The 22,594-nt window shown below is 39.9% G+C and overlaps 1 protein-coding gene and 1 pseudogene across 2 annotated transcripts in view; both read left to right on the forward strand.

Moving 5' to 3' along the window:
- The window catches only part of LOC120473668 (uncharacterized), a 29,262-nt pseudogene extending 12,442 nt beyond the window's left edge, over positions 1–16,820 (forward strand). The window contains exons 8-9 of the transcript XR_016150133.1: positions 16,576–16,596; positions 16,704–16,820. The product of XR_016150133.1 is annotated as an uncharacterized LOC120473668 (transcript). The remainder of the gene's footprint in view (positions 1–16,575; positions 16,597–16,703) is intronic.
- LOC120468229 (chymotrypsin-like protease CTRL-1) lies at positions 8,847–21,492 on the forward strand. Its single transcript, XM_089127245.1, has 6 exons — positions 8,847–8,956; positions 16,576–16,596; positions 16,704–16,872; positions 19,259–19,527; positions 19,646–19,785; positions 20,907–21,492. Exons 1-6 carry the CDS (start codon positions 8,902–8,904, stop codon positions 21,183–21,185), a joined length of 933 nt encoding a protein of 310 aa, XP_088983371.1. The 5' UTR covers positions 8,847–8,901; the 3' UTR covers positions 21,186–21,492.
- The last annotated feature ends 1,102 nt before the right edge of the window (positions 21,493–22,594 follow it).

Here is a 22,594-nt window from a genome sequence, read left to right on the forward strand (position 1 = left end):
AAAACAGGCAAGCTATCAAGATTTGGAGAGATACAGGAGCTTTTCAATCTGTGATTTTATGTGATGTTTTGCCCTTCAATGAAAAGTCAGCTCAAGGTTCAGAGGTAATTGTTAAAGGTTTTGGTAGAGGATTTCTGTCTATGCCTTTACATAGCATTAATCTCCAATCAGATTTAATCTCTGGGAATGTTGTGGTTGCACTTTGTTCCCAGATTCCCATAGATGGTGTGTCCTTTATTCTAGGGAATGATTTAGCTGGTGGGAAAGTGCTAGCTGTCCCTGAAGTAACATCTACTGTCCTCAAGTCAGATTGTCCAGATGAACTTGAGTTGGCATTTCCAGAAATTTTTCCTGTTTGTGCAACTACTCGTGCCATGTCGGCTAAGAGGCAGGTTGAAGATAAATCTTCCGAAATACCACTTTATGATACTTTCATGGCTCAAGGTGATATGAACTTTACAGGAAGTGGAAAAATGTTACCATCTCGAGAACAGTTAATACTTGAGCAAAAACAAGACCCCACTTTGTTACCTATGTTTGAAGATGTAGTGTCTGATGAAGTACTATCAAATGTTGCTTCTGGCTATTTTGTTAGTGATGGTGTTTTGATGAGAAAGTGGACCGATCCAAAAATTCCATGTGAGGATGACTGGAGTAGTGTGTTTCAAGTGGTCGTTCCAGAAGTTTATCGATCTGACATATTGTGTCTCGCCCATGATCATTGTCTGTCTGGCCACTTAGGGGTTAGGAAAACTCTTGATCGTGTGTTAAGGCATTTTTTCTGGCCTGGTGTGAGGTGTGATGTGGCTCAGTATTGTAGGTCATGTCATGTTTGTCAGGTTGTAGGCAAGCCTAACCAGTCTATTCCTGCAGCTCCACTACAGCCTATTCCTGCCATTGGAGAGCCATTTGAACATGTCTTGGTTGATTGTGTTGGACCTCTTTCCCGCACCAAGTCAGGTAATCAATATCTTCTCACAATTATGTGTGCTGCCACACGATTTCCTGAAGCGGTTCCTTTGCGTAAGATTACAGCCCCTGCTATTTCCAAGGCCCTAATTAAGTTTTTCACAGTGTTTGGACTACCAAGAGTTGTTCAGTCTGATCAAGGGTCTAATTTTATGTCTCGCCTTTTCTCCCAGGTGTTAAAGCAGTTGTCTATTCAGCATAACATTTCATCTGCATACCATCCAGAGTCTCAAGGGGTACTTGAGAGATTCCATCCAACTCTGAAGACTATGCTGAAGACTTATTGCAAAGAATTTGAAAGAGACTGGGATGATGGCGTTCCACTACTCCTCTTTGCAGTTCGAGAGGTGGTTCAGGAGTCCCTTGGTTTCAGTCCAGCTGAACTTGTGTTTGGGCACACTGTGAGAGGGCCTTTGAAATTGGTAAAAGAGAAATGGTTAGATGTTGAGTATTCTACTCCTACTAACCTCTTGGACTATGTGTCTAATTTTCACTTTAGGCTTAGTAGAGCCTGTGAACTGGCCAAAGAGAATTTGAAAGCAGCTCAGGAGAAGATGAAGACTTGGTACGATCGAAAGGCAAAACATCGTGTGTTTTGTTCAGGAGACCAAGTGTTAGTGTTCTTACCAGTACTGGGTTCTGCATTGCAGGCTCAATATAGTGGCCCATACACTATTGATCGGAAAGTTGGTGAATGTAACTACTTGGTTAAGACTCCAGATCGTAAAAGGAAAACTCGAATGTGCCATGTGAATTTACTTAAGCCTTACTTTGACCGCAACCAAACTGCGCCTTCAGAGGACAAGGTCTTGGCTGTACTGAATGTTCCGCATATTGAGAGGGGACAAGGAAGTGTTGTTTCTGAGATGCATCAGAGTAGATTGCCAAATTCTAAACTTCTGGCTGATTTAGACATTCATCTGTCATATCTAAATCTTTCTGAGCGCACTGATATTATTCAGTTAGTTGGTCAATATTCGGCCTTGTTTTCTGATGTTCCATCTTGTACCAATGTGTTGGAGCATGACATTGAGGTAAGCCAAGCCAACCCCATTAAGCAGCATCCGTATAGGGTAAACCCTGTAAAACGCCAGCTTTTGCGCAGAGAGGTAGAGTATATGTTAAGGCATAACATAGCTGAACCGACTTTTAGTGCTTGGAGTTCACCATGTTTACTAGTTGAGAAGCATGATGGTTCGTTTCGGTTTTGTACCGATTTTCGCAAGGTAAATGCTGTCACTAAGCCCGATTCCTATCCTCTTCCACGGCTAGATGATTGTATTGACCAGGTTGGTTCTGCATCCTTTGTTTCAAAGTTGGATCTTTTAAAAGGCTATTGGCAGGTTCCACTCAGCCAGAGAGCCCGTGAGATCTCTGCTTTTGTGACGCCGGATAACTTCTGCCATTATAATGTTATGGCATTTGGAATGCGAAATGCACCTGCCATTTTCCAGCGTCTGGTGAATAAGGTGTTGGAAGGAGTTGCAGGATGTGAGGCTTACCTTGATGATTTGGTTATCTATAGTGCTACCTGGTCTCAGCATTTGGCCCAGCTTGGGGAGGTGTTCAAACGGTTAAAGGCTGCAAATTTGACAGTAAACCTCTCCAAGTGTGAGTTTGGGCAGGCCACAGTAACTTATTTAGGCAAAGTTGTTGGCCATGGTCATGTATCTCCAGTTGGAGCAAAAGTAGAGGCAATTGTGAACTTTGCTGTACCTTCATCTCGGCGGGAACTAAAACGTTTTCTGGGTATGGCAGGATACTACAGGAGTTTTTGCAAAAATTTTGCCACTGTTGCTACACCTTTAACTAACCTGCTGAGTCCCAAGGTTCCTTTTGTTTGGAATGAGTTATGTCAGATGGCCTTTGACAATCTGAAGGCATTGTTGATCAGTTCTCCTATTCTTGCCGCCCCTGTTTTTGATAGACCTTTCAAGCTAGCTGTGGATGCTAGTGATTTTGGTGTGGGTGCGGTTCTTCTCCAAGATGATTCAGTGGGAGTTGAGCATCCTGTGTGCTATTTTTCAAGGAAATTTGATATTCATCAGAAGCACTATTCTACAATAGAAAAGGAAGCTTTGGCCCTTATTCTTGCTCTGAAACATTTTGATGTGTATGTTTCATCCAGTGTGTCACTAATTGTGTACACTGATCATAATCCCCTAGTGTTCCTGCACAGTATGAGAAACACTAACCAACGTTTAATGCGATGGAGCCTGTTTTTGCAGGGATATGATCTTGCAGTCCGCCATATTCGTGGGAAGAATAATGTTTTGGCGGATGCTCTGTCAAGGTCGTAGGTGTTTTCTCCATGTATTTATTGACTTTACTATAGGTTATCCTGTAGCAATGTTTTAAGGGTGGAAGTGTTATGTGTGAGTGTTATAATCTGGATGTCACTGCATTTTTCCCTAGTAGATCACCTGCAATCAACTGGCTAATTGGTGTCACCTGACGGGAGCTACTTAAATCCAGGACGCATGCTCTTGCAAGAGATCCTCTTGCTGCTGCAGGGCTTTGTTCCTACAGTCCTTTTTTCTTTCTTTTAATATTAAAATAAACTTAAATTTTGATTGGCAGATTTCTGTCTTTGTGTCCTTTATGTTGCATCCCTAGAGCCAGGGTTGTAACAATATATATATATATTAAAAAAAAGCTAAAATAGACTATGTTGCCTGGAGGCAACACCGTACCAAAGACATTTGCTGCAACCCTAACTCGCTGTTATTGTACATGTAATTTTATGCTGTTTAGTTAATGTTTACAATACTCATTTGCCGTGGTTGTGATTCAATCGCATCAGTTAAGATGTAAATTCTAAGAATAAGGACTGGTTTTAAGTTTCTGGTTTTAGTTTTAGTATAGATTTAGGTTATTTCAAGATGAGCAAACTTGTATCAAGTAACAGCTTAATCATACTTCACTAAAACAGAGTAAAACTTTACTTAAATTAGTTTTTTTTTTGTCTCACTCCGAAGCCTTAATTTGCTAAAATTAAGAATGCAAATCTTTTTAACCACTTAACTGTCACCGTCCCACAGGTGGGACGTTTGCCACTATATTTTTAAAACAATAATATCTTAGTAAATACCTTAAATAATATTGACAAACTATATATCATTTGAAAGCTTACAATCTCTAGTTTCCATATTTGGTGACTGATTTTCAAAATATATTACAGAGGAGCCATAATTTATCAATATAAAACAAGAATATTTTCATACTCATAAGGCGTGTTCAGACCTTTATTTTAAAATAGCAGTAAACATGAAAAATTATGAAAAAATGGTAGATACCTCAGTTTGTTTTCATGCCAAAAGTTCAAAAGATAGAATCCATTCAATTATTTTGGAAAAAAAAAGGTCTAAAAAGTTTGAAATATCAAGAAAAAAATAATAAATTCACCATTTGTGACGTGGCAGCTAGCTATGACTTACATGCGTGTTCTTTGTATGTGTTTCTTAGAGGTTCAATTCATATCAAAATCTGCCAAACTTCCCATGCTACTTCTGAATAGGATCTCTACTTCAGAAATTGTATGAAAATTGTGAAAATAATGGTTAATATCACTCAAAACACGAATGGAAATGCAGGCGCCCTTATATGGGCAGTAATGGAGTCTGATTGTGCCCTAGTGAAAAAGTTTGGTACTGCGCTCAAACAAAATCTTACTGAAAGCTCATTTTTTGAGATATCAACCTAAAATTTGAAACACAACTTGTTCAGATTTTTGGCTTTGATCTTTCTGCCATTTTAGAGTAGCCCAGGTTTTGAAAATATATATTTTATGTAAAATATGAATAATTAATATTTTTACATTGTACATTTCCATAAACTCAAACTTCTATAACTTTTTATCTGTTTCACTTTCTTAATTTATTTCACTTCTACAAAAATCTGCCAAATGTCTTCTTTAAAACAAGACCAATCATATGTCTATATTCCAAAGCGTTCTTGAATTACAACCATTTAAGTTCGAAATGTGCATTTTCATGTCTATTCAAAAAAGGGGGGGTGACAGTTAACAGGTTAAATAAGAATTATTTGCTTAAATTGAGTATATTTCCCTTATTATTGTGCTATAGGAAGTTTGGCTTCAAGTAAGTCTTTTCTACTTATTCTAACCATTTTGAATACTTATAAGGTCTCTATTTATTTTTAGATGTAATAATGTTATTTCAGGATTTCTTGTTAAGTGATATTAACTTGCTGCATGGACATACTTTCTTTTGTTTTAAGTAATTTTCTTAAAGTAGGTTTTTTTTTCTCTTAGAATACAGCTGCCCAGATTTGCGGTGGAAATATACATACACAGTCTGACATACTTGATATCCTTGGCAAAAAAAAAATGGTTTCAAAACAGATTTATAACACTTATTAATTTAATCAAACTATTTTTAATCAACGTTTCATTTCAAATGAAAGTCTTGACAAGAAATTAGCAGGTTTTAATTTTTTGCTTTTCTTTAAATGGGAGTACAGTTCCTGATATAATATCACTTACAGGAAACTGCTGTTATTGCATAAACTGGTCTGGGTTTACCTGTTGTGTGACAGTAAATTCTTCAAATTTCTCATAAAGTAGTTGAACCCACCCACATCCAAAACACACGCCAATGAAAAACCTCAGAATAAGCTTTTTGATTGAATCAGAGATAAACATTATGGAAGGTGGGGCCAGAGAACCACTGATAAATGTGGCAGTTCTTACTTTATATCTGGTTCCGTCCGGCGGGGCTGGACGGAACCAGCGATGAGGAGGGTTCAGGCTCGGTGGGGCTGGACGGAACTAGCGATGAGGAGGGTTCAGGCTCGGTGGGGCTGGACGGAACTAGCGATGAGGAGGGTTCAGGCTCGGTGGGGCTGGACGGAACTAGCGATGAGGAGGGTTCAGGCTCGGTGGGGCTGGACGGAACCAGCGATGAGGAGGGTTCAGGCTCGGTGGGGCTGGACGGAACCAGCGATGTGGAGGGTTCAGGCTCGGTGGGGCTGGACGGAACTAGCGATGAGGAGGGTTCAGGCTCGGTGGGGCTGGACGGAACCAGCGATGAGGAGGGTTCAGGCTCGGTGGGGCTGGACGGAACTAGCGATGAGGAGGGTTCAGGCTCGGTGGGGCTGGACGGAACCAGCGATGAGGAGGGTTCAGGCTCGGTGGGGCTGGACGGAACCAGCGATGTGGAGGGTTCAGGCTCGGTGGGGCTGGACGGAACCAGCGATGAGGAGGGTTCAGGCTCGGTGGGGCTGGACGGAACTAGCGATGAGGAGGGTTCAGGCTCGGTGGGGCTGGACGGAACTAGCGATGAGGAGGGTTCAGGCTCAGTGGGGCTGGACGGAACCAGCGATGAGGAGGGTTCAGGCTCGGTGGGGCTGGACGGAACCAGCGATGAGGAGGGTTCAGGCTCGGTGGGGCTGGACGGAACTAGCGATGAGGAGGGTTCAGGCTCGGTGGGGCTGGACGGAACCAGCGGTGTGGAGGGCTCGGGCGTTAGAGTGGGGCTGGTGCTGTTGTCCATGGTGAAGGAAGATCCACATGACACCAGCACCCACTCCACATAGGCCGCAAAATTCCCTCGAGGCCCATCTCTGGGCAGGCGTGCCTGGGTTTCAGCGTTTAGGCCTGCCCGGAAGAACACACAGAGGCTGGTGTCATCAAAATGAACATGAGGTACCAAGTCCAAATACCTCTGTGTGTGGGCCTCCAGGGATTTATCCTCCTGATCCAGGAGTAGGAGTTGCACTGCTGCAAAATCCATATTTAGGCGGTCGGTCGATCTGTCACAGTGTGGTGCAGGCTGAGGAACCGGAGGAGTCCAGAGTAATAATAAAGATCACTTTTAATATAACAGGCAGGAAGACAGGATCACGGGCGCCCCACAGGCTAACAATAAACATCAACCGACAAAGACTGAAACAAACTGAGGGAACTAAATACACACAGAATCAAATCTAACCAGGGTGAAGACAGGTGATACGGATGAATCAAGACGCTGAACGGGAGGCTGATGAGGGAGTGAGATCAGGTGTGCAGACGAGAGGATTATGGGAAGTGTAGTGCAGGAGACGCAGACAGGACGGTGCAGACGCAGACTGTGACAAACACATGTTGGTCACATTAGTAGGGTTTAAAATATAACAACTTAAATCAACCCTAAATGTATTCACAAAATAAATGGGAAGCTGTTTCTTCAACAAAACCATAAAATGAGCAAGTTTCATTAATATCAAGATATTTATAGATACATGAATTAAACGTATTGTTCATTTATATTTTAAGGTGTTGCGCTTGTGATGACGCGTCGTAGGTCACATGATAACTTCAACATAGCAGATGTCCCGTTTGCATTCATACTCAACGAGATTTGGTTATCTTTTAGTTCTTGTTGAGTAAGTACTTATTGAAATTAAGAACCTACTCATTGAGTATGCGGTTTCGAACGCAGCCCTAGTATGCGTGGTATGGCCTTATGTGATTCTATTATGGTAAAATGTTGCCTCGAGGCAACATGCAGTTTCCGCAATTCCTTATGATACATTTGATGACATATAATGTAAAGTTTGTGAAAATACTTCTTTACTTACCAATGAACGTGGCTAAGATATTTTGTAGTTGATTATCTGGAGAGAAATTACAGAAAAATGCCCTTTTCAGTGTAGAAAATATGGACCCATGTGACATGCACGTGAGCTGAAAGAGGGAACACAATGGGCCACTGTAGGTCATGTTACCACTCTTTTGCATTTTCATTGGTTAGTATTTAAGTTCCCCTCTCCTTAGAGAGCATTGACCAATTAAATTGTATTTGTTTTTATATATATATATAAAAAAAAAGCTAAAATAGACTATGTTGCCTGGAGGCAACACCGTACCAAAGACATTTGCTGCAACCCTAACTCGCTGTTATTGTACATGTAATTTTATGCTGTTTAGTTAATGTTTACAATACTCATTTGCCGTGGTTGTGATTCAATCGCATCAGTTAAGATGTAAATTCTAAGAATAAGGACTGGTTTTAAGTTTCTGGTTTTAGTTTTAGTATAGATTTAGGTTATTTCAAGATGAGCAAACTTGTATCAAGTAACAGCTTAATCATACTTCACTAAAACGGAGTAAAACTTTACTTAAATTAGTTTTTTTTTTTGTCTCACTCCGAAGCCTTAATTTGCTAAAATTAAGAATGCAAATCTTTTTAAATAAGAATTATTTGCTTAAATTGAGTATATTTCCCTTATTATTGTGCTATAGGAAGTTTGGCTTCAAGTAAGTCTTTTCTACTTATTCTAACCATTTTGAATACTTATAAGGTCTCTATTTATTTTTAGATGTAATAATGTTATTTCAGGATTTCTTGTTAAGTGATATTAACTTGCTGCATGGACATACTTTCTTTTGTTTTAAGTAATTTTCTTAAAGTAGGTTTTTTTTTCTCTTAGAATACAGCTGCCCAGATTTGCGGTGGAAATATACATGCACAGTCTGACATACTTGATATCCTTGGCAAAAAAAAATGGTTTCAAAACAGATTTATAACACATATTAATTTAATCAAACTATTTTTAATCAACGTTTCATTTCAAATGAAAGTCTTGACAAGAAATTAGCAGGTTTTATTTTTTTGCTTTTCTTTAAATGGGAGTACAGTTCCTGATATAATATCACTTACAGGAAACTGCTGTTATTGCATAAACTGGTCTGGGTTTACCTGTTGTGTGACAGTAAATTCTTCAAATTTCTCATAAAGTAGTTGAACCCACCCACATCCAAAACACACGCCAATGAAAAACCTCAGAATAAGCTTTTTGATTGAATCAGAGATAAACATTATGGAAGGTGGGGCCAGAGAACCACTGATAAATGTGGCAGTTCTTACTTTATATCTCATTAAACCTGACAGTGAAGGAAACAGCAGTGATATCACAGACCAGAAGATAAGGATGAAGATTAACACAGCTTTATGTATTGCCGGAACCATACTTCTCAACATAGCAGGTAAAATCTATAACATGAAAAATTTGATATAAGATTACTAAGGCGTTTAATTAAAGGGATAGTTCACTTTGACATTAATTTTTGATATGTTTTATCTTACCTCAAGGACATCCAAGATGTAGGTGTGTTTGTTTCCACAGTATTTTCAATTTTGATATTTTTCAGTCAAACCGTTGTTGTCTATCAGTAATATAATGCAGCTTTGGGGGTTCACCTGAAAGAGGGAACGAACAGTATTTATATAGTTTTTACCTTGTGTAACCACAGCCATGTCCTACGCTTCGGTCTGTGCATGCGCCGGAAGCAGTGTTGTGCAAGTTACTTCCAAACTGTAATACATTAGGTATTACTTGTTACTATTTAAAAGTAATTCATTACCTTACAATATTACTGTCTCAGAATTGTAATGCGTTACATTACTCATGTATTACTTTTTTCACCAAAATAACTAAGTAGTACTTAACTTTGGGGCTGTAACGATATGCAATATGAAACCGAAATCGCGATTCGCCACACGACTCAGATCCACGAACCTACAGAATCGCGACACACCTCTTCCAACTCCCAGCGTTATTCTTCTTACCGTCCAGATCCAATGCTGCCTTATCTTTAAATTAGGCTATTAGTATTATTTAAAGTTAACATTATAAAATATGTAGACCTACACCACAAAACTAGTTGAGGATAAATTATTTAAAATTGGGGAAGTCCAGCATTATGGATATGACATTTTCAGTCAAAACTTGAAATAAAAATTCTCAGAAAATACGTGTATTGAAACGTATATAGGCTATTTCCTTAAAGGACTCGAGACATTAGACAAATATCAGTCTATGTTTTATTTTTAATATTATGGAAAAGACACACATTCATGCGTGACAAAAAAAATAGGAGGCAAAATATATTATTTGTAATTGGTTAATTACACTGCGCAAATCGGATAGAGGGGTTGGCATTTTAGTTTTCGTGTTCGTATTTATGAGGAAAAAACAATGTTACAATACACTGACAATACACTGTAATACAACTGTAATACAAGCCTGACTGAACATGTAACGAGTAAAATATTACTGAAAATTGATTAGTAATGCCTTACACTACTGCGTTACAGCAAAAAGTAATATGTTACTGTAATGTATTACTTTTGTAATGCGATACTCCCAACACTGGCCGGAAGTAATCGCTTGCGTGTGTATGTCACTCATTGTTTACACAGAGATTTTGGAAGTTTTACCTTTCACTATGAAGATCAAAACATATTTAGATATACAGGAAATCGCAATGGAAGACGATTTCGATATATATATGTTTAGTGAAAGGTAAAACTTCCGAAATCTCTGTGTAAACAATGAGTGACGCACACACGCAAGCAATCACTTCCGGGGCATGCACAGACCGAAGCGCCCGTGCCTTCAGATTGGTAGGACATGGCTGTGGTTACATAAGGTAAAAATGAAATAAATACTGTTTGTTTTCTCACACAAACTGCTCGATTTGTGTCTTAGGCCATCAATGTGTACTTACATTTACAATTACGAGTCATTAAATCATGTTCAATTTTGAATTTTCTGTGCATGCTCTTTGATATGAACCCCCTAAACCTGCATTATATGACTGATAGACAACAATGGTTTGACCGAAAAATATCCAAATTGAAAATACTGTGGAAACAAAGACACCTACATCTTGGATGCCCTTGAGGTAAGCTAAAACATATCAAAAATGAATTTCAAAGTGAATTATCCCTTTAAATTGTTTAATAAAGGGACTTCCGGTTATGGCGGTGGCGTAACAAGTTGCAGATTTCAACCCTCGTGCATTAGGCTAGAATCAATCCTTCTAAACCCACTTAAGGTACTTAATTTAAGTTAGTGGAATAGCTAAAGTGATTACTAAAACAATGCCATCGAAGAAAAAGATGAAAAATAAAGGGAGATCGGAAGCGGAATCACAAGTTATGCCATCCGAACCTGAAAGCCTGAGCGAGCACGAAGAGATGGAGGAAGAAGGGGGGAGGCCTCAAACGAGAATCCTAGTAACGCAGAGATGATGAAAGCCTTTAAAGCAATGGAAAGACAAGTAAGCGGTAAGGTGGACGAAATTCTTTAGGCGGTCGTGGATGTCAAAGAGAGATTGACAGAGGCGGAGGAACGAATTTCAGGGACAGAGGACGAAATCGTCCAATTGAAGGTCAGAAATGATACGCTGGAAAAACAGATCAAATCCATGGCTGATAAGGTAATTGACTTGGAGAACAGAAGTAGGAGGAATAATCCTAAGATTGGTTGGTTTGCCGGAGAAAGAAGAGGGATCGGATGCGTGTGCTTTTCTGGAAAACTTTCTACCAGAGACTTTGGAGTTGGGAGAAAGCGTTACACCATTGATAATAGAGAGAGCCCATCGAATACCCAGCTCAGGTCAAAAAAACTGTCATAATGAAGTTCCTAAATTTCAAGCAGAAGGAACAGGTTCTAAAGGCTGCAAAGAGTAAGGGAGCAATTGCATACAAAGGTTCCAATCTTAGTTTTTTCCCGGATTTGTCGGCAGAGCTTCACAGGCAACAAAGAAGGTACGATACTGTCCAGCAAAAATTGCGTGACAAAGGAATCAACCAACACAGAGTAATCTTTCCTGCTCGACTGCTTCTTCCACATGGAGACCGTACCATGATTATGAACAGCCCAGAAGAAGTGGAGAAATTTATGCAGCAGGTCGAGGACAAGTGATCTGAGATATCGAGTCCTGAAGAAATGGAACAAATTGAGAACAAGTAAACTGAAGTATTAATGCGAGGTACTGAGGATTAAATGTAAAATAGTAGGCCTAGTTTATTCTCTTTGTCGCTAGGTTGTAGCTTATATGCTCGTTTATATACTGGAACCTAAATTAAACATTTATATAATTTTTTTTATTCCTACATTGTCCATTATTTTACTTAGCTATTTAGGCCTACCATTGACAGGTCAACTCTTTATTCCGGGCATGGCCGTAAAACATCAGCTGGTTGGGATTTCTAAAATGTCTGAGCACACATGAACAGAATCCGCGGATAACAGACACTTTTACACAAATTATCCACATTTTATGCCATGCATTGTAGATCCGTTTGCAGAAGTTAACTGCATTTTTAATGTATCATCCAAAAACAATGTTGACTGCAACAAACTTTTCCATAGAATTGACATTTCTAAGATAAAATGATTTCCTGGGGCATTTTTTAAAACCTTATTAAATAGTAGGCTATCTGCGTCATAATGTAGACTATAAGTTATTAAGATTAACTGGTCAGTTAAGTTAATAAGGCACTACTATAGGGCTGTTACCAGGCAAATAAAAACAGTTTCAACAAAATCTATCTTCGCACTGCAGATGTGGGACGTGCGGACGCTGTCTCTGAATGGTATTAGAAATTATTATTTAACTTAGACGATTTGCTCAAATAGACTACGAATTCTTACAGTGCTATTTCCTATTCTTCCAATGCTATTTGAATACGTCTATTTGAACGAATCTTCTGAATTATTGATTGAACTCATTCGTTAAGACGATGGCTTGGCATCACCTACTGGCTGTTTTAGTTTCACATTTAAACTAATATAATTTCATTGATTCTATCATATTTCAATATTCAAAATGTTATACAAAAATTATTTTTTAACATTATTTATGCTATTTTAATTGCAGTGCAAGTGCACCAGTGGGGATTTCTTTAAGACTGCAAGGGAAGCTCGGCTTCCCCAATAATATAAAACAATAATGGTCATATATGTACAATTGTGTAACAACTTATTTCCAAAAATATGCGTTAGAACACGTTAATCTCGAAAACAAGTTCTCTTAGAATCATTTACAGGTCAGATGACTCGATCTCCTCCTTCATTCCCACAGTGCATTTCCCCGTTGAATCTCGGCTTCCATTGACTTCAATGGGGCTGCTCCGAACAGTTTTTTTCAGTGCTCCGAAACCGGACGGTCATTGGATAAATGCTGCGATTATGTCCCGCCCACGGACGCCCGGCGTCTCTAGCGTGAATAGAGAAGTGGGCTGGCCCGGACTCCGGGCTTCCGCGTGATGATTGGAGGATCTGTCGAAAGACTGCATCTCCTTTTGACTGACAGCAAATCTGTACTATAAGAAGTCACTGAAGCTATTTCGCGCTCAGTCTCAAGCTATTTCTCAAGTGTAGTCGAATGACAAACTACTGCAACTTATTTGTTGATATTTGTTTGGTGAAATTGCTAGTCAATTTGCACAATACTTCATACAATTATACACCACATTCCTTGTTTCAGTTTTATCAAGTTTGATTTTTTTAGATCGTTCATTCATTTAAATAACGTTAGTAGGTTGGGCTAGCGTCGGGCGGGGAAAACTGCGCACAATGGCAGACAGTGCTAATATTGTCGACCTGATTTTGGCGAAGCCTTTTGAAAGTCTTCCTTACGAGGAAAAATTTTGAATTAAACAGCAGGGCAGATCAACACCTAAGATTGATTTAGTGCAAAAGATAGGGAAACATAACAGGTCTTTTCAGCTCTCCTGGTATGAGAAAGTTACCTGGCTGACTGGAAGTGCTGTGACAAATAAAAAGTACTGCTGGCCATGCCTCTTCATGAAACCATCTCACGGATGTGTTGTTTGGTCAAAGATGGGTTTTGTAAATCTGTCTAACTTTGACAGGTCATATAAAAGACATGAAAAGAGCCATGAGCATGTGAGTGCATGTGCAAGATTAAGTTGCATGGGCAGGATCAGGGTTGAGCATGCAATGAAGGTGCTCGCATTCAAGTGGCCAAACATAATGAAACAGTCAAACAAAACAGGGCCTTCCTAAACCACCTTATTGATGTAACATCCTTGCTTGGCCGACAGGAGCTGTCATTTAGGGGACATGATAAGAGTAGTGAATCATCCAACAAGGGGAATTACGGGGAGTTCACAGAAACATTAGCTAAATATGACTCTGTCCTGTCCACACAATTAGAGTCCTCAACTGTGTTTTCTGGTATGTCCCATACTATTCAAAATGACTTGATCTCTGCTCTTGCAGCCACCATTTCTGATCAGATCAGAGATAAAATTAAGGATGCTCCCTTTTTTGGATGGCAGGTGGATGAAACCACTGATATATCCTGCCGTGCCCAACTCTCTGTCATTATTCGCTATGTGGATAGTGCAGGTAAAATTCAGGAGCGCTTTATTGGATTTTTTGATGTTTCTGGGGGGCGAGATGCTCAGTCTGTGTTTGATGTTTTAAATGAGAACATGCAGGGCTACAATTTTAAGGATAAGCTTGTGGCACAGACCTATGATGGGGCTGCTGTCATGACTTCAGCTCTCAATGGTCTGCAGGCCAAAGTGAAAGCAATAGCCCCCAGCGCAATGTTTGTGCATTGCTATGCACACAGACTGAATTTGGTGCTGTCACAGGGGGCTAAATGCTTGCCTGAGTGCAGGATTTTTTTTGCATCACTCTCTGGGTTTGGCACATTTTTTTCAAAATCCACAAAGAGGACGTCTTTTCTGGAGTCTGCAGGCTGTTCAAGGTTGCCCAGAAATGCTCTTACTCGATGGAATTTCACATCACGGATAGTGAGCACTGTGGCAAACAATTATCATGGCCTCCTGCACACATTTGAAAACATCATTGCAGACACAACAATGGATGATGATACACTGGATTGTGCCAAAGGCTTTCTGAGGAAACTGGAGGACTTTGAGTTTGTGTTCATGTTGTACACATATGAACAAATCTTCTCTGAGACTGATGTGGTCTTTGATATTGTCCAGCAGAGGGCGATGGATGTTTTTTACTGCAAGAAAAGAATTGAGTCTCTTCTTGCATTTGTCAAAGAGAAAAGGTCAGAGGGGGCTTTCCAAGCTGTTTATGCAAAAACAGCAGATCTCACATCAGACCCACGAGATGAGCCCATGAGAAAGCGCCGTCTGACGCAATTGCAGGACCCCCAAGAGCGCTACAGAAATCTCTACATGGCCATCCTTGATAACATCTTGGAGCAGATTCCTTAACGTTTCTCAAATCTGAAAAGTATGCTCTTCTTAGAATTAGTCAATCCAGGGAAATTTGATGACATGAGACAAGAATTTCCAGAGGAGGCCTTCCAAAGTGTCCTGAAAAGTTATGGCCATCACTTTGATTCAGGGAGACTGAGGTCTGAACTTCAAGTCCTGTATTCAGATCAGGACTTGCAGGGTAACAGGGGAAAACTGTGTGATTACTTGGTGTTCCTCAAAGACATGGAGTTGGACAGTGCAATGCCTCAGCTTTACAAATTGTTCTCATTAGTGGCAACAATCGGAGCTACATCTGCAGGTGTAGAAAGGAGCTTTTCCTGTTTAAAACGGCTTAAGTCCAACACCCGTAACACAATGGGCCAAGGCCGTTTAAGCAGCCTAGCTCTGCTGGCCATTGAGAAGACACTGGTCAAGTCACTGGAAAAGACGCCTAGTTGGTACGACAGGGTCACCGTGGATTTTCTCGAAAAGGAACGTAGGGCAGAATTTACTTTTAAATAAATGGAGAAGCTTATAATGTAGGCCGAAAATGAGCTTCCCTTCTTAGAAATACCAGGAGCTGCCACTGAAGTGCACTCATGGCTCCTCTGCATTAAAGGGTTAGTTCACCCAAAAATGGAAATTCTGTCAGTATTTACTCACCCTCATGTTGTTCCAACCCCGTAAGACCTTCGTTCATCTTCGGAACACAAATTAAGATATTTAAGATATTAAGATCGCTCCTGCATACAGTCCATAGGCTTCTTGAGGGACTGGCTCTTGCTGTCCCCGAAAAGTCATTAAAGACATCGTTAAAATAGTCCAAGTGACTACAGGGGCTCAATCTTAAGTTTATCAAACGACGAGAACACTTTTGTGCGCAAAAAACAACAAAAATAACGACTTTATTTCAACTATTCACTTCCTTCTCCATGAGCCTTTAAGTCAGTTAACGTAGTGTGATTGTGTAGAGCTACGTCCCACGAAGGCTCACTATTGGCCGACGCTGTGTGATGCGTGTGACGTACAATAACAGAAGCTTATGCTATTAAACTAGTAACCTGACTCGCGCAGAGGGAGAAATAAACGAATAGTTGAAATAAAGTCGTTATTTTTGTTGTTTTTTTGCGCACAAAAGTGTTCTCGTCATTTGATAAACTTAAGATTGAGCCCCTGTAGTCACTTGGACTATTTTAACGATGTCTTTAATGACTTTTCGGGGACAGCAAGAGCCAGTCCCTCAAGAAGCCTATGGACTGCATGCAGGAGCGATCTTAATATCTTAATTTGTGTTCCGAAGATGAACGAAGGTCTTACGGGGTTGGAACAACATGAGGGTGAGTAAATACTGACAGAATTTTCATTTTTGGGTGAACTACCCCTTTAATAACAGTCTGTGTAAATAATATCTAATGCCATTCAGAGTCAGTGTCCGCACGTCCCACATCTGCAAAATATTTGGCATACCTGACCATAAGATGTTCAAATAAATGTCACAATAATATATAGGGAAGTTGTAGGTTGTGTTTGTATAATTCCGTATCTTATTTATCTGAGGTAAATTAAACGATGCGTTCTACTTTGTCTTTGTCTACCCACACAGGTTCCCTCTGCCAGTTAGATGGTAAGTTGTTATAATAACCATACAACTCTTGTTCAAAGCTAAATGTTTCTTCTATGTCTGAGAGGCATTTTAACAAGGATTTCTCATAATACTTTTCCTCTCATCAGTATGTGGTCAAGCCCCCCTCAAAAACAAGATTGTTGGAGGGGAGGATGCAACAGCAGGGTCTTGGCCGTGGCAAGTCAGCATTCATGACAGCCGCTATGGAAGCCATTTCTGTGGTGGGAGTCTAATCAATAAAGACTGGGTTTTATCTGCAGCTCACTGCTTCCAGGAGTATGTTGGCATCTTAAATTAAGCTTAAAGGCATAGTTCACCCAAAAATGAAAATCAGCCCATGATTTACTCACCCTCAAGTTATTTTAGGTGAATATGACATTCTTCTTTAAAACGAATACAATCAGAGTTATATTTTAAAAAAATGTCCTGGCTCTTACAAGCTTTATAATGGCAGTGAATGGTTGTTTCCGTTTTGAAGTCCATAAAAGTGCATATCCATCATAAAAGTGCTCCACACATCTCCTTTATAAAGGTCTTCTGAAGCGAGGTGATGTGTTTGTGTAAGAAAAATATCCATATTTAAAAGTTTAGAAAGTGAAATAACTAGCTTCCAGCCTAAAGCGCAACTTGTGACAATCAGAGTGTAATTTACCTTTTCCTTTAAAAGCCAGTTGCACTCGTTCCATGGCGGATTGCTATTTACATAGCGGAATTTGCAAGCAGAAAGACTGAACACTTCTTCAGAGAGGAAACAGATCTGCTTGTGCATAAAGAAAGCACGCAAGCAGCCCATCAACCAGGACAAGCCGGATTCCACCATATCTTTACATACATAATATTAATCTTTTACATTGTAAAACACTGTAAATATGTAAACATTTGTTTAGACCGTTTTTTTGTTGGTCAATGCAGTAGTCTATTTCAGTTGCCTCAAAATAGCAACGCGCCCAAACACACCTCATTTTCAGACCAACTGCCCATAAGCGCAAATGCATTTGCTATTTAAACAACATGGTGCAGGACTTGAAAATGATAACTGGGTCGGGCTGAAACTAGCAAAAAACACTTGCTTCGCCTGGCGCTGCATTTCCATATGTGCCATATGTTTGTATGGGCGGAAGAAAGGTATAATTACTTTATAAAGTTTTAAACATTAATATTTTTCTTATACAGATCACTTCGCTTCAAAAGGAATTTATTAATCCCCAGAGCCGTGTGGAGCACTTTTATGATGGATGGATGTACTTTTATTGGGCTTCAAAACAGAAACAGCCATTCTCTGTCATTATAAAGCTTGGAAGAGCAAGGACATTTTTTAATATTATAGCACGGCCACATAAAGGACATATTTATAAGGCTTCTTATTAAACTAATCAAAGAGTTATGTCAGCCGTTCTCATATTAAATAACCCCTGGTGTTTTGTTGCCCCAGTCAAATGTTGGTCTTACTGTTTTCTCTAAGCAAGTGTCTCCCCGTGACTTCCGATAGAGGGAGCCGGCTTACCGGCATTCGGGAGCAACGTTACTATTGCTGTTTTGGATTAGCGATCGATCGTACTACAGGGCTTTGGTTGTCATTGACTGTGACTGTTACCCCGGATTTCCACCAACTGCAGAACGGCTGTGGATCGTTCTGCAGCGCGTCGGATCCGTGCTCCGCCATCCTTCGATACCTACCAGATACGGATTTATTGCGGAACGGCTGCGGCCATGACTGACAACTGAAGTCACGAGGACACATGATATCTTGCGAATTTACATTTGATCGCAAGATATAACAGGATATAGTTTCTATAAACAGAACCACAAAACCAACAACAGTTTGTTTCCATCCAGAGGAGTACAGGGGAAACAACTATGTGCCGATCGGCTGATCTCCCTTTTTTGTGGAGATTATTTTGATTCTAGGACAATATTTATAATTAAATGTAATCAACTGATAAAATACTAAATATTAATTTGGGTTATAAAGTTATTTGGTAAATAAAGTTAAATATTGTTCTTGTTGGAAAAGGGAAATCCTATATTTTGGAAATTAACAGAGGTTTCATTTAGTTTCTGTGCTCGACTTCCTGCGGCGCTCTCCGGCATCCGGCAAAAATAGAAACTGCCATTCCGCAGTTGGTGAAAATTCGGGTTTAGACTCTTTGAGGAAATACATACTTGTTGGATTACAGTATTTCACCTTGGAGATTGCTTCACAGGACAGCGCTGTTCCTCATTGTGTGCCCGGACTTAAACAGCTACCGGTGAGGCCGATTCAACGCACACACATATAGAAAACATTAGACTGGAACACGCTTACATACATGTACATTTTTGTGTATGTTGTACAATATATTAATTTTCGGTGCTTTCTATTTAATACACTTTGGGATGTCAGTTAATCTTTCTTGTTATTTTGTTTACATCGTGATGAAATATATCAATTATAGATGGTCGAGAACAAATATTTTGGGGTGTATTCTGCCTTGATTAGGCTGAGCGTTACAGTATAACTCCGATTGTATTCGTCTGAAAGAAGAATGTCAAATACACCTAGGACGACTTGAGGGTGATTAATCAGGGGCTAATTTTCATTTTTGTGTAAACTATCACACTAAGATAGCTACACTTGTAAATTGATAATAGGGTTATTAAAGTAGACTTTCCCTATTTACAGCAACAGTGCGTCTGACATTGTGATGTACTTCGGGCGTCAGAAACAATCAGGCTCAAACCCCAATGAGACATACAGGACAGCACTTCGAATTATCACACATCCTGACTATAACAATCCCAAGTTTTCCAACGACTTAGCACTGGTGGAGCTCTCCTCTTCAGTGAATTTCACTGATTACATTAAGCCAGTCTGTCTGGCGGCTGCTGGTAGTGTATTTGCTGGAGGTACAGAGAGCTGGGTGACTGGATGGGGAACTCTACAGGCTGGAGGTGAGTGAATATTTGCTTGTCAAGTTACTGAACACAAACAATACTGTAACCCTCAACAATTTACCTAGAAATGTTTTTTTAAAAGCTGTAAAAATATATCCTCTGATCTGTGTCACAGGAGAGCCTTCAGACACACTGCAGGAGATTATGTTACCAATTGTAAACAACAGTGCCTGTTATAATGCTTATGGAGGGGGCATCACAAGCGAAATGATTTGTGCTGGATTTTTAAATGTGGCAGGGAAAAGTTCATGTCAGGTAAGACATCAATCATTCATTTGAACCCATTTTCCTAAACACTTCACACTGCCAACCTAGTTGCTCAATTAAACTCAGTCTCTTTTTTGCCGAGTTCAGACTGCACGATTTTAGCCACGATTTTGGCTCGCCGACAGGTTTTGAAAAATCACCTACAAATGCCTGAAATCACAGGCAAATTGGTGCTCGTTCACGCGAGTGACAATCACGCAGTGTGAATGAGCAAAGGCGCGATCTGAGAGAATCACAGGCGAGTCGCCGACGCCCGTGAGATATTTGGCATGCTAAATATCTGGACCTGTCGGCGATTCAAAATCCTGCTGTGTGAAAAGTGTTCTGACTGAAAACTACATCGGTGATTACCGACAGCCAAGGAGAGGGCAAGATACAGAGCAGCAGGGACTTCGGGGAGGAGTTATAGAACACATATCAACATGCATGGCATTGTTTCAGAAAAAGGCTTCTTTCTCTGTCTATTTGGACACAAGAAATGGAAGAAAAATGAGTAGAAATTTGGCAGGAGCATCCGTGTTTATTTGACGTTTCGTCTGAGCTGTACCACAACCGGGTCGAAAAAGAAAAAAGTGTCACGTGAGAACTCCGGTCTTGCACGTGTGATGTTGCGTTCTTTCCTTGTCACATCTCACATGTGTTTGTTGTGAAGCGTAGTTTGCGCGCAGCGTGCTAGTCAGAGTTGTCACCGATTCTTCCTATTGTAAAGTCATGCAGTGTGAAACCTTTTGTCGCCGATCCATCGTACAGTGTGTGAACACAGCAGCAACTGAATGCTGGCCAAGATAGTCATGCAGTGTGAAAAGAGCAGCGACCCGACTACTTAGAAAATCGTGCAGTCTGAACTTGGCATTACCTGCAGAGAAAAGGATAGAGTTGCAGTGCCAGACAATGATAACATTTGCTCTTAATTTAAGCATGAAGTAGAACAAATAAAACATATTGTGCAAAAAAAAAAAAAAAAAATAGAAAATGGTCAAAAAGATCTTTGGTGGACACATGGCCGGCATACTTTTACCCATTGGGCTACACTGTTATATACTTGTGTCTGTAACAATTGTTCACTGTATATTGTAAGAAATATAAATGCTGGATTTTTGTCAATACAGGGAGACTCTGGAGGTCCAATGGTCATTAGGAACAGCTCCCGGTGGGTTCAGTCCGGCATTGTGAGTTTTGGTGCACAACGATGTGATGACCCCAGATATCCCAGTGTGTCCACCAGAGTTTCTCAGTTCCAGGACTGGATTAAGTCTTACATGGGCAGCAACCTTCCTGGATTTGTTGCGTCCAGTGGATCCAGAAGTTCACTCAACCTCCTTTTGTTTCCCTTTTTTCTCACATTCTCCGTCATTCCTTTCACCTTCTCCCTGTATCTCTCTTCCTAAATATAGTTTGAACAGTAATTCTCATGGTTCTTTGATGAAGAGGACCATGCTTTCACACAGGTGAAAAGAGCAGTTATATTGTTATTTTTGTCATTTATTCTTTATCTTTTCAATAATGTACTATTCTTGAAAAGCTATCCTGACATTATAAGAGCGTAAATGAATGAGGTTGAGCATGCTTGTATCCTCTGAGATTCAGGATGTTTGCATAACTAGTGTGATCAGGGATACTGGTTGTTGAAAATGTAATCAATTACCATGTTGTAATCACACTTTCTTAACATAAAAATACAAAAGAAGGAACTGACTTGGGGAAGGTTCTCTCTCTCTTTCTCTCTCGCTCCAAAATCTTTTGCAACATAAAAAAAATCATTGTTGATCAATTTACATCATTGCTGAATGAACTTATTAATGTCCTCAAAAAAATCTTGCTGGCTATAAACTTTTCAACAGTAGTGTACATAAAAATATTAAGAAGCATAACTGTTCAACATAATAAAAAATGTTTCTTGAGCATTAAATCAGCAATATTAGAATGAATTCTGAATCATGTGACACTGAAGTAATTATGCTGAAACTTTTGATAAATTACATTTTACAATATATCAATAAAAAACTAATTAAAATTGCAATATATTACAAATTTGCTGTTTTTATTGCATTTTTGATCAAAGCGTGAGCTCAAAATAATTTTTCTAAAAACTTTTTTTACATCTTGTACGTATATATATTGTGACAAGCTCTGCAGCACTTGTCAGCATTGTCATGGAAATGGAGTGGATCCAATTGCCAGGAGGCGGAGTCAGCCACCTGAGAGCCATCAGGAGAAGAGGATATAAGCACAACAGAAAGAAGCTTAAGGGAGATGAGATCTCCCAAGACCAGGGGCCTGTTCTTCGTAGGTTGCTTAAAACAGCCGAGATCAATTGAGACATCCAAGATAATATCATCGTGCTCATCATGATTCGACTAAAGGCGGGCATACACTGTGCGATTTTTGTCCGATTTTGAGCCGAATTCTGACTCGTGCGACTCTTTTTCGTGTCGGACCGATTTTCAGCTTTGTCGTGCAGTGTACAGGGAGAAATGAGAGGCGATTAACCTCTCACAATCGACAATCGGGTGAATTTCTGGCATGTCAGAAATTTTGGTCGCTCCTCGTGACTATATCGCACAGTTGAAGCAACGCTACGAACCGATTGCCCTAAACTCAGTGTTTTTTCCCCCTCACTGCACCTGCGCGAAAACAGAAGTTTAACCATTTCATCTGCAGCAAAAATACAATTAAAATAAAAACGAAAAGAAGAAGATCTTTAAAGGTTCTCTGAGCGATCCTGGGTGTTGACGTTCGGAATATTTTCAAACAAATCGGAGGCTAGCTAGACCCTCCCTCCTCCGCATCTCATCTC

Source organism: Pimephales promelas, chromosome 24 (genome assembly GCF_988280905.1).
Source record: "Pimephales promelas chromosome 24, fPimPro1.hap1.1, whole genome shotgun sequence".
Classification (NCBI taxonomy): domain Eukaryota; kingdom Metazoa; phylum Chordata; class Actinopteri; order Cypriniformes; family Leuciscidae; genus Pimephales; species Pimephales promelas.

Bases quoted from the DNA above. Each gene is read 5' to 3' on its own strand.
- LOC120468229 (XM_089127245.1), top strand. From the start codon at position 8,902: ATGAAGATTAACACAGCTTTATGTATTGCCGGAACCATACTTCTCAAC. The intron at 8,957-16,575 runs GTAAAATCTATA...CTACCCACACAG, and splicing joins CATACTTCTCAACATAGCAG to GTTCCCTCTGCCAGTTAGAT. The intron at 19,786-20,906 runs GTAAGACATCAA...TTGTCAATACAG, and splicing joins CAGGGAAAAGTTCATGTCAG to GGAGACTCTGGAGGTCCAAT.